The sequence below is a fragment of the Triturus cristatus genome, chromosome 4_1, assembly GCF_964204655.1.
Source record: "Triturus cristatus chromosome 4_1, aTriCri1.1, whole genome shotgun sequence".
NCBI classification, from domain to species: domain Eukaryota; kingdom Metazoa; phylum Chordata; class Amphibia; order Caudata; family Salamandridae; genus Triturus; species Triturus cristatus.
The window spans coordinates 41624485-41637101 of record NC_140585.1 but is presented as its reverse complement, the minus strand read 5'-3'; the positions used below and the strand labels follow the sequence as shown (position 1 = coordinate 41637101).

At 50.8% G+C, this 12617-nt stretch overlaps 1 protein-coding gene across 3 annotated transcripts in view; it reads left to right on the top strand.

Annotated features, from left to right (window-relative positions):
- Window positions 1-12617, top strand: part of CD5 (CD5 molecule) — a 139410-nt gene that overhangs the window by 100374 nt on the left and 26419 nt on the right. For all 3 annotated transcript variants that reach the window (XM_085651454.1, XM_085651456.1, XM_085651455.1), the window contains 2 exons: window positions 3637-3768; window positions 7789-7842. In XM_085651454.1, the coding sequence (XP_085507580.1) occupies window positions 3637-3768; window positions 7789-7842 (186 nt within the window). The remainder of the gene's footprint in view (window positions 1-3636; window positions 3769-7788; window positions 7843-12617) is intronic.

Below are 12617 nucleotides of genomic sequence, written 5' to 3'. Positions count from 1 at the left end.
CGATGTAGCGTAAGCCACAGGGGGCAGGCAGGTGGCCGGAGCGAGCACTGGTCCAGGAGCCGGCGCTGGTGGCGCAGGTAAGGGGGTGGTGTCCCGGGTGGGGGCCATGGCCCGGTTCTTCGATGGCAACTGCTCGACCGGGAAGTCTCTGACCGTGGGCCTGCGGATCCTCTTAGACCTGGAGGGGCCAGCCTCCTCATTGGGCTTGTGCTCTGCGGCCGTGGCCTCAATGGCAACCCCTGAGTCCTCGGGATTGTTCGCTTTCAAAAGGTCAGTGGCCCAAGCCAATCCCTTGGTCTTGGCCAGTTCTAGATAAGCTGCGATCCGCACATCCTCAGAGATGCCAGTCTGGGTCTCCTCAACTTGTGACCTCATCGAAAAAAGCGATGGGGATCCCTGACTATCCATCGGTTCACCTGCAGGTGCCTCAGAATCTGGAAGGATAAGGGAAAATGTTTAGCCTATGAAGCCACCCCCTCGGACCCCCGTAGCACAGGTCAGTGCCCAGGGGACCCACTCGGGGCCCCCCCATGGTTCAGTACTTACAACCAGGAGAGCAAGGACGGAGCGTCGGGACGGAGCGTCTGACCAGGCGGACGGGCTTCAACGGCACTGTGAGGGAGATGAAGGACAAGTTAGCCGGTGCCCCCTTATCCCCTGCACCAGCCTCGGGACCCACCATCTCGCCATGGCTCAGCGATGGCCCCGCTCTGCACCCCCCCCCCCCATTGACAGTGCCAGGCAGATGAATTTCCTGCTCGCAAACGTATTTGTTGTCCCTAGTGCAATCAGGGAGCCTCCCCAGTACCCGTACCTGCTGCCTTCGTATGTCCCTTTACCAAAACTTGCGTCGACAGCGCTGCTCGTCTCACGAGGACCTGCTTGTGGGAAACAAAACCAAATGTGAGGCGCCGGTAGAAAGGTGCTCCCAAATTACCATTGGGACACCATGGCAACGACCCTGTGCCAAGGGCGAAAGGGGGGCCAACCGACTCCCTACGCGGCAGACCAGAGCCCCCAAGGCCCCCATGTTATGTGGCTGCCCCAATTGGTTACCTTGCCCTAGGATCCCGATGTGCACTCCGTCACTATTCCTTTGAACCTGGAGTGCCCCAGTAGCTGTAAAAACAAGATATGAAAGGCATGTTAGCTGCACGAATCGCCACTGGACTCCACCCTGGGTTGCAGTCGATTCACATGGTGCACCGTGGTGCAGCATGACCGGGGCATGCAACGTAAATGACATAACAAACATTGGCATAGTCAATAGGTCTCGCCTTGGGGACCTTCTAAGTGTTTAGCCACCCCATAATTGATGTTGTTGCACCAAGGATGCCCCCTCTGGCATCATGGTTGGGGTACTAGACTCCCACTCTGACGACTAGATGTGCCATCCCGGACCCTCCAAGTCCCTGTCCGCTCTGTACAAAATGCAGGCAATGGTATTCACTTCAGTAAGGGGGGAAATCTCTGGTCCCACCTCTGGCAGCATGGCCGGAGCCCTGGGATCGGCAGGTGCTAACCCTCCCTTGTGCAAACCCGCTTGTGCTTCCCCACTATCCTCTGCACATGCGCACACCTGCACGCTTCTGTGGGCCAGATAACAGCACACGAGAAAACCGCAAGGGCAAACAGTAAAGCAATCTCAGCCAGCTGAATACTTGACTCATGACTAACCTATTACTAGCTCTGCATAAATATGATAATGTAATGCGGAAGCAAACAAACGTAACGCAATTAATTGTGGACGAGTTATATTGTTTCAGAAATGATACCGCGCTCCACCGCCACCTTTCATAGCAGAGCCGGACTGCAGGGATGAGATAGCTGTGTATCAAATCAGAGACTGTAAGGCTTCAGTGATTAATTGTGCACATGCGCAGCCCAAACAGAAAAACCCAGAAGATAAACGTGATGCGGCAATTCCCAAGCAAAGCCTCGCCACCCCGGGTTTCCACAGCAGACAACAGTGACTAATCTGTAATTTGAAAATTCCGTACGATGTGGAAAGTCAGCCTGTTGGACACCGGCAGTCACCGTGCGCCATACCTCGTGGTTTACCGTGCAAATGGGCCTTTAAGCTAGCGGAGGGAGCACTTGTCCCCACCCTGTGCCCCTCCTTCAGCCCGAAACGCAACTCGCGGCACCCCCTGGCGAACAAATACTCAATGTAGCCAATGGTTGCTGAGTTATTTGTCCAGGCTCACAGGATGTTAAACGGACGCCACCCTGGCCTACCCGCTCCTAATCGGCAGCTCGCTCCTTGCAATATGATGTCGTTATGACAGCATCATCCAGTTGAGGCAAGGACGGAGCCCCCCACCTGCCGCTCGCACGCCCCACGTGTATCGGCCTAGCCGGCATTTGCGCCGTGACTTAGACCGCCAAGCCCCTCTCAGCGCGGCGGCGACCGTGCTCAGCGGCCAGCTGCAGGGCCGTGCATCTCCCCCCACATTCAGCCCCGACAACCTAGCGACACCGGATCCTTGCTCCCTTTGTAGCACTCAGGCTACGTTACACCCGCATCGCATCGCGAGGCCTGGTTGACCGTCAGTGATAAAAGCACCCACCAGGCATCATCAGCCCCGTCGCGTGTAGGTCGGGGGGGCGGGGTTGGCCTGAATAAGCACCCACCCCCGCGCACCCTCGCCATTGTGTCCTGCCATCCATGCCCGCAGCAGCCAAAGCCGGCCTGCGGACACCCTTTATTACGCAACCCACGGATCCCAACCCCGCAGCAAAAAGGGGGAGGGGTGCCGCGGCAATTGTGGTGGCGGCCCGACCTCTTACTGGGGTCCCGAGCCGAGTAGCACACCCCCGGGGACAGCGGGGATCTGTTGGCCCCATCCCCCACGTGCATGCACCACCCCCAACCCGCTATCGTATGCCCGAAGTGGGGCGCGTGATCCCCACCCTACTTGGGCTCTATTATAACGCGGGCTGGGCACCACGGTGCTCGCCCCCCCCCCACCCATGGCAGTTGATGCCACAGGGCCCCGTTCAACCTGGTACTGCCCAGGAATAGGGCCGAGGTGAGGAGGGTGCTTAGGAGCGGGACTCACTGTTGCGATTCTGCCGAGAAACGGGCGGCAGGACCTCCTATGCAGCGTGCGAGGCGATCAAGAGGTCGCCAGCATGGTGGGGGAGGACTATACAGCCTCCCCCCTCGCACAAAGAAGCCCCGGAAGTGACGCCCCTCGCGCCACTTCCGGGCAGGAAGAGGAGGGGGACACTGACCGGAGTCCCTACCCCCAGGAGAGGGGGGGGGGGGGCGGGGAGGGGTGACCGGTGCCCAGGCGACACTAGGGCACCGACTGCTCTAGTGGCCTGTGGGGGCCGCGGTCAGCGGCATTTTGCCTTGTTTTTGGCTTTTTTCCTAATAGAAGTCTAACGCTTTGCAATGTTTGTATTTCTTGTTACACTCTTCTAACGCCACTTTGTTCTGCACACCCCCGCATGCCCTGTCGCTGCAGTTTATACCTTGTGCTCTTGCCAAGCTCTGAAGACTGAACAGACTGGACCCCGCCTGAAACGTGGGTCCTGCGTGGAAGGCAGCATCTTTCCACCCCTTGGTCTTCACAAAGCTGCGCATCGGTTCTGACAGGAACTGGTCTCCTTGTTTCTTCCCATCCATAGGTCAACAGGATCCGAAGCCGCGCACTGCAGGGCTGGGCGCCGGGGATGTGGCCAGCATCCTCTTAGGACTAGCACTTCTGGCGGGACTCGCGGCACTGGGTGGCCCGATGGCTTACAAGACCCTGAAGAAAGGCAAGTAGTTATATGATTCATCTGTCTCTCTCTCTCTCTCTCATTGTCTCTCTCTCTCTCCCTCCCTCCCTCTCTCGCTCTCTCACTCTATATATATATATATATATATATCCCCCACCCTGCTCCCTCCCTCTCTGGCTCTCCCTCCCTCCGTCTTTCTCTCTCTGCCTCTCTCTCTCTGTCTCTCTGTCTGTCTCGCCTTTCATCGATGTAGAGTCTCTTGGCTTCATTACCTCCACCGTGGGTTAGTTAGGAGATCTTCGTTGGTTTGCGCCCTGCTAGTGGTAGTAAGTTCTACACCCCATCTTGTAGGTTCCTTCATCGATGTAGAGTCTCTTGACTTTATCACCTCCACAGTGCATTAGTTTGAAGATCTTCATTGGTTTGCGCCCTGCTAGCGGTGGTAGGTTCTACGTCCTATCTTGAAGGACTCTTCATCGATGTAGAGGGGCACACTTCCGCTCCCTCAGACGGACACTCCATGCCCAACAAGGGACCTGAACATGCTTACCGACTGACTCCGTGACACACCAACAGAGTCAAAGTCACAGTTACTAAACATGTTTTATATCATGCAAAATCAAAACCTCTCCCTGCTGGTGAGCGGCAATGTGTGGGCGTCATTTCTTGAGCCTGTTCGAATGTCGACCTGTAAAGGTGGACCCGATGCTTTGAAGCATTGAAAACTCTGGTCTAAGAGTCGATCTTTGTCAAGCCACGACAGTGTGAAAAAACTGAACTGGAGTCATGATACTGTTGTAACAAATAAAAGATAAAGAGATGAATATTCAAAGAAAGAAATTTAAGATTGAAAAAGCAAAAATTTAAAAATCATAAAATGTTATAATGTACCATTGATGTAACAATGCGTATTAGTGGCGGAGGCTCGTGCACGAAAAGGTGGTGGATGTATGAGACATGGCGTTGGAATGTTTGGCGAATTAAATGTTATTTTAGAGACTGAATATATATGCTTTCTAGTAAAGTTGCATTACAAAATATCCAGGATAAACTACCTGAAGTTAAGGGATTAAAGTGAGCATTCGGAGACAGAATTATTGGAATTGATTATATGCTATTGAAAATGTGAATAAAATTAAAACTAAAACATTACCTTCTGAGCCACACAGTGATATATTGATGAGACACTGTTTTGCTTCGGTTGAAAGTTAAGGTTGCCAGGGATATCACTCAGATAGAGACTAAGAGGGGATCCTTTCCATTCTTCCGAACCTTGATGGGGCGAGATGAGAGTTACTGACATCCTGTTGATCTGGGAAGTCCTCAGTCTTCTCAGGTCTCCAGAGCTTTGATGTAGGTTGCCTTCTAGGAGGGGATTGCATCATTTTCTCAGCAGTATCGAGGGAAATACCAGATGAAGATTCTGGAGTCTTCTTCAGGGGTGGAGGCTGAGCTTCCGCTGAGACCATTGGTTCTCCTGGCTAGTACAGTCTAGTCCTTCAGAATCGTAGTAAACAATCGTGGTTAAGGAACGTAGGATCAGATCTGACTTCCATATTAGGCCTGGCTTCTGTAAGAAGGTGGTGCCAGACATCTTACCTAAAATGGATTCCATAGCAACTGTGAGATCTGTAGCGTTAGAGCGGACAGCTAACAGTGAAGCAGTCTGTAGGGCGGAGAATGGATGGGTTTTTACATAGTGCTAGTATGTCCCTGTTTATCAATCAATCAGTTGATTTGTAGAGCACTACTTGTCACTCTGAAGCAGGCGCGCAACACCCATTGGACGCAAAGGGCTTCAGCCCTTCTGAGAGCCCCTGCAGCCCCACTCTTGCTTAAAGATTCAGCCCCCCCGAAATGTTTTCTAAGCCCCCCCCCCCCCTGAAATGTGGCTCTGCTCTGAAGGTATCCAGGCGCTGGCCGATCTGGAGAGGCCCCCGGATATTAGCTGGGTTTTCTCATGCCACTTTCTTCCTTCGTCACTCCCATATTTCATTCAGTTACAAGGTGTTTAAGTGACATGGTTGGATCTAAATTCCCACATAGAGGACCTCACCGACCTGAACATGGTGAGCTTCCTGGCCGGTCTAACCACAATCAGATTTTCAGAATGGATGAAATTCTCCATCCTCATCTGCAGACCCCTTCTCTACAAATTTCAGCAACATCTCGGTTGAGAAACACATCCCTCTCCCATTCTGCTCAACCGTTTCTATCTTCACTTCAATCTCCATTGAAAAACCTACCTCACCCCCTCCAAGACCAGCCGCCAAAACTGGAATACTATTTCCAAAGAAACTTGATTCAAAGAACTGTAAAACTACCGCCCACCACACCAAAATGACCTTGCCCACTTTATTGACAACTTCAATCTCTTGATCACTGCTTGCGCAGATGTCCTGGCACCTCTCAAAACAAAGACCACAGCTAGGACCAGACAACAAGCTAGCTGGTACAAACACGACCTTCAATGCACCAAGCATCACTGTAAGCAGCTCGAGTGTACACGGACACTCACTCACAGCGACAAACCAAACTACAAATCAATACTCCAGCAATACCACCAAAATCCACCAAGCTTGCAGCACAACAGATGTAAAACAGCACCAACAGTGCATAGGAACTCTCTTCCATCATAAAGGAATCCACCATGCCTTCCTCTGGCTCCACCATTCTCGCCCCTCTCAGGATCTCTGGTCCCAGCTCGCACTTTTCTTCCACAATAAGATAGGCGCTATCTATGACAACTTTGCACCTCAGCTGAACCATTACACCTAGGCAGCCTTCCTCGGGCCAAGAACCTGGGAACCATGGTCGACAACAGCTATTTATTGGTGGCCAGCCAAGTCAACGCTATCACCTCCTCCTGCTTCTACATCCTTAAAATCCTCAGTAAAATCTTCACGTGGCTTCCTCTTGACACCCGCTGAACAAGCACCCAAGCACTCCTCCCCAGTAAACTGGACTAAGGAAAGCACTCTACGTTGGAAACTCCACCCAACTCAACAAGCAGCTCCAGACCATCGAGAAAACAGCAGCTAGACACATAGTCAACCTCCCTTCATGAACCAACATCTCCACTGATTACCCATACACAGACGTGTACATTTAAAATTACTCATTGACTCATGCAAAGCACTACACAGTTTAGGCTCCACCTACCGCAACAACTGCATTCAGCTTCCACACCCCCACCAGGCACCTCCGCTCAGCCAACCTCGTGCTCGCCAGCGTTCCACGCATCCAAAGAGCCAGAGCCGGCGGCCACCCCTTCTCGTGTCTGGCTCCTAAAGCAGGATACATAGTCGCCCTTCACACAACGGTCGCCAGCTCAGCCCTAGAATATAGGAAGAAACTGAAGACGTGTCTCTTCACATAGGACCCAGACAGGGCAGCAAGCAACCCTCCTTCTCATCAGCGCCAGGATATCCTCCTCATTGAGACGCGCGCTTTACAAGTAAACGTAACAGAAGACAAAATAACACAATGCATGGAGCAACTGAACGTGTGCATTAAAAAAAAAAGAATAACCTTTGCACCAGTGAGTGTTTACGTGACATTGCAACACTAGTGGTCTGCCATTTTAGTGCTTGACTACGTGGTGATTTATTTTTGACTCATTCACAAATAATAAAGTGAAAATGCATGGCACAACTGAAACGTTTGCTATTAAATAACAAATCTGACCACGTGTAGGTGGATGCACGTGCTTTTTCCTTTCATTGTATGGCCTATGCTTGCACTAAAAAAATAGAAAAATAACGATTGCGCCACATTATGAAGGTCAGGCTTCTTGGCGCTGCCAAAGCTTGCAGGCACTGTGTGTGTGTCTCTTTGTGCATGTCTCTTGAAGTCCATCATTACATCACACTGTCCCAGTGTGTCTCTCTCTTCCGTCCTCTCCCCATCTTTGTTGGACTTTGACACTCTGCTACAACTTTCCTCTCTGACTCTCTCCTCTACATCTTTCTTTCTCTCTTACTCTTTAACCCCCCCTTCTTCCTTCTCTGTGCTAGACTCCCATGCATTGCTTCATAATGAGTCTGTCTTCCCTTTCAGTTCGCAGGAGGAAGGCGCGCCAGTGGATTGGCCCAACAGCAGTGAGCCAGAACGGTAAGAGGTCCTGGGGAGCACCGATCCGGAAGTGCTGAGGGCCCAGGACAGGCCTCCACCCTGGGGCAGATCTCCATTAACTACACTTCCAAGAGCCGCTCTAGAGTGTTGGGGGCAAATGAGCATAACGTTCAGTCAGGGCCGGCTTTAGTGCTGGTGGCGCCCTGTGCGACAGTGTTTGTTGGCGCCCCCCCAATGGCCACCTCCACCACGGATTCCCTCACTACCACCCTTTAACAGTGACGAAGTCTCCATAACCACACTCTCTCAGATGCATTGAATTAATTATATAGTGCCACTCATACCAGTGTAGGGTGTCCGAGCACTTTGCATCACACACATTACGCAGAGACAAAAAATCATACATGTGTAAATCAGTGTATAGGAAATGTTACATAAGCCAAAGGACTAAAAGTGTAGGAGTCACATGTCATCCATACTGGTAGGCAGTATAGTTTATGAGTGCTTGGTGTGGAGAAGCACAAACTCAGAGTCGAAAAAGAAACAGCATAGTTGGGAGTTCTCTTTATCTAAGAATCAATTTCTAGCCAAATTAATCCTTTTTGCAACATTAATCAATGTTCTAATAATATATACTTTGCAGTGTGTATGCAGTTCTAGGATGAAAGTTAATAGCTCACTATTCTATATTAGGACTTTAAGTTATAAATTGCAAGTAACAAACAGATGTCTCTTTTGAAAGCAGTAACCTGCTGATCTGTTTACATCATACGCACTCTGTAATCTACTTGGTACACGTTCTTTGCAGCAGGCACATTAACCCTCTGCACTAACTTCACCCAAGTCAAAACCTCAACTATGCAAAATGCTGATCTCTCTCCAGGAAGATAATTAATCAGACGAGTTATCTTGACATTTTTGTGAGGCCTGGTAATTGCCGGTGGAAGAAACGCTGCAGCAGGTGCTTCAAAAGCATAATTAACTTTCAAACACAGCGCCCCCAGGAAGCCAGCACCCGGTGCGGTGGCACCGGTCGCACCGCCCTAAAGCCGGGCCTGCGTTCAGTGACATCACTGTAGACATTTAAAACGAGCAATGTAACCAATGATTTCAGAGGACAGACTATCATATACTGTGACGTCACAGGAAGTGATATCACAGGAAGTAACCCCAGTCCTGTAACGAAATCCACACAGTTAATAACAGAACAACAAACATCACTTAAACAGAATATGCTGCATTAGGTCCATTGAATGGATAACATCGCTAAATGTAAATCAACCACTCAAATCATATCAGTGCTTTATTTGGACAAAATAAAATGCTTAAAAAGAAAATATTACTCTACCAAACCCACCATTTTAATATATGAGTCCTGCCTTCAGCCCAATCACTGCTAGACCTGGTGCGGTGGGTTCCTGATGTTAGGACCAGTCGTGCCACCAATGGCATTGCGATATCTGGTTCTCTCGCATCTTAACGTCAGATATAGTAAATGCCATTCCTGCATCAAGTGCTTTCAGGTACCAGTGTTAGCACCCTTCCTTCCACCAATGTTACTGGTAGCGACACCTGGTGCAGATCAGTCACAGCAGGAGCGCCTTCCCTACTGCCAATGCCACTATTTAACCTGGAGCAGTCAGGTCCCAGCATTGGGACCTCCCTCCTTTACCGCGTCTAGGCCTCCTGATGTAGGAACCCTGAATTAGGAAATTAGGACCCTCTACTGACAGTGCCGTTGCTCGTTCCAGCTCCTGGTGTTAGGACCTGGCCTCCACCCAGTGTCAATGCTACACCTGGTGATGTCCAGTCCCAGCTCTAGGTAATGTGAATAGTGCTCCTGTACCTGGTGCTGTCAGGAACTAGTGTTGGGACCCTTATTCCAACTAACAGCACTGCTAGACTTGACGCTGCCTCGTGCCAGCGTTAGGACCCCCTTCCCATCATTGCTACCTCCTACCGTCAGTGCCAGCATTAGGATACTTTCTACTGCCAAAAGCCCAGCTGGGTCAGGTGTGGTCAGGTCGCAGCATTAGAACCCTCATGCTGACTAATCCCTCTGCAAGACCTGATGCGGGCACATCCTGGCACGAGGCTCTTCTCTACTGCCAATTCCACTACTAGACTCGGCGTGGTGGCACCTGGCAGTTGATGCACTTACAGAACTGGTGGCTTCAGGTCTGAGAGTTAGGCCCTCCACAGTTAATGCCACTTACAGACCTGGTGTGTTCGGATCTCAGCGTTATGCCCTCTCCTCACCACAGTTAATGCCACTAACAGAACTGATGTGTTCGGGTCTCAGCATTAGGCTCGCTCCCCTCCACAGTTAATGCCACTTACAGACCTGGTGTGTTTGGGTCTCAGCTTTAGGTCCTCTCCCCCTCCACAGTTAATGCCACTTACAGAACTGGTGTGTTCGGGTCTCAGCGTTAGGCCCTCTCCCCTCCACAGTTAATGCCACTTACAGAACTGATGTGTTCGGGTCTCAGCGTTAGTCTTGCTCCCCACCACAGTTAATGCCACTTACAGAACTGGTGAGTTCGAGTCTCAGCATTAGGTCCTCTCCCCTCCACAGTTAATGCCACTTACAGAACTGGTGTGTTCGGGTCTCAGCGTTAGGCCCTCTCCCCTCCACAGTTAATGCCACTTACACAACTGGTGTGTTCGGGTCTCAGCGTTAGGCCCTCTCCCCTCCACAGTTAATGCCACTTACAGAACTGGAGTGTTCGGGTCTCAGCGTTAGGCCCTCTCCCCTCCACAGCTATTGCCACTTACAGAACTGATGTGTTCGGGTCTCAGCGTTAGACTCTCTCCCCTCCACAGTTAATGCCACTTACAGAACTGGTGTGTTCGGGTCTCAGCGTTAGGCTCGCTCCCCTCCACAGTTAATGCCACTTACAGAACTGGTGTGTTCGAGTCTCAGCATTAGGCCCTCTTCCCTCCACAGTTATTGCCGCTTACAGAACAGGTTTTGTTCAGGTCTCAGCGTTAGGCCCTCTCCCCTCCACAGTTAATGCCACTTACAGAACTGGTGTGTTCGGGTCTCAGCGTTAGGCTCGCTCCCCTCCACAGTTAATGCCACTTACAGAACTGGTGTGTTCGAGTCTCAGCGTTAGGCCCTCTTCCCTCCACAGTTATTGCCACTTACAGAACAGGTTTTGTCCCGGTCTCAACGTTAGGCCATCTCCCCTCCACAGTTAATGCCACTTACAGAACTGGTGTGTTCGGGTCTCAGCGTTAGACCCTCTCCCCTCCACTGTTAACGCCACTTACAGAACAGGTTTTGTCCCGGTCTCAACGTTAGGTCCTCTCCCCTCCACAGTTAATGCCACTTACAGAACTGATGTGTTCGGGTCTCAGCGTTAGACCCTCTCCCCTCCACTGTTAATGTCACTTACTGAGCTGGTGTGTTCAGTTCTCAGAGCAAAGCAGCCCCCCTACACACAATTAGTGCCACTTCTAGGCCTGTTGTGGTCAGGCCTTGCGTTTGACCACTGGGTCCAGTTTATGCCACTACTAGGCCTGTTGTGGTCAGGTATCAGTGTTAGGACCCTCTCTCCAGTGAATGCCACTTCTAGACCTGGTGTGTTCATTTGTTGGTATTACAACACTCCCTCCATCCAAATCCACGTCTAGACCCAATGTGGGCAGCTGTCAGTATTGGGACTTTCCCTTCTAAAAACGGTAGACCCAGTGTGGGCAGCCCCTGGCATTAGAATCCTCCCTCACTCACTCAATCAATCAGGTAATTGTAAAGCACTCTACTCATCCGTGAGGGTCTCAAGGTGCTGGGGGAGTGGGGTAGGGGGTGTGGGCAGCTCTGCTCAGTCAAAGAGCCAGGTCTTGAGTGTCTTCCTGAAGATGTGCAGGGTGGGGGCACGTCTGATGTTGACCAGGAGCTCGTTCCAGGTCTTGGCAGCAATGTAGGAGAAGGCCCTTCTGCTAGTTTTGGCTGTGTGGATGCATGGGGGTTCGGCGAGGGCGGCGGATCATAGGTTTCTCTTGGGTACGTGGAAGGAGATTCTCTTGTTGAGGTATTGGGGTCCGGTGTTGTGGAGCCATTTGAATGCTTCGGTGAGTATCTTGAAGGTTATTCTGCTCTCGGCGGGGAGCTAGTGGAGGCTTCACAGGTGTTGGGTGATGTGCTCTTGTCAAGGGATTTATTTATTTATTTGAAAAGTTTTATAAAGCGCGAACATGACCCGAAACGGGTATCAATGCGCTGTGCATCAGAAAAGAAAGGATACGGTTAGTCACTAAGCAAGTAAACATCCTAGACATTTGTAGAGAACCAACCCCAATACAATAAGAGCAAAAACAAACAATCGGAAACTTGTAGAGAGAACATAAGTTGTATCCCGAATATATCTCAAACAAAGAAGAGGGCCATGATTTCTCTACGGTATAAAAAGATTAGTTATATTGACTTTGGAAGGATTGTTCCAGCTGGTTATTCAAGAGAAGTTCTTTGACCCTTATTTTGACAGAGGCGGTCGAAGGGCTCGAACGGATATCAGGAGGAAGAGCGTTCCAAATTCTTAGGGCCAGACCCGAGAAGGCGCGGTTGTAGGTTCTTTTCTTTTTGAATTGGTGAGGTTTCAGCAGGAGGGTACTGGAGCTCCTTAGGGTCCAAATCATACCAGAGGGTTCAAGCTTTTTTGCCAAGTAAGAGGGAGTATTATGGTGGAGAACTTTGTGCGTCAGGCAAGCAATCCGATCATCAGGTGATAGCCAGTTGAGCTGAATTAAGTCAGTTGTGATGTGATCATGTTTACGCGAGCCCGTGATGAGTCTGGCTGCAGAGTTCAGAGGGG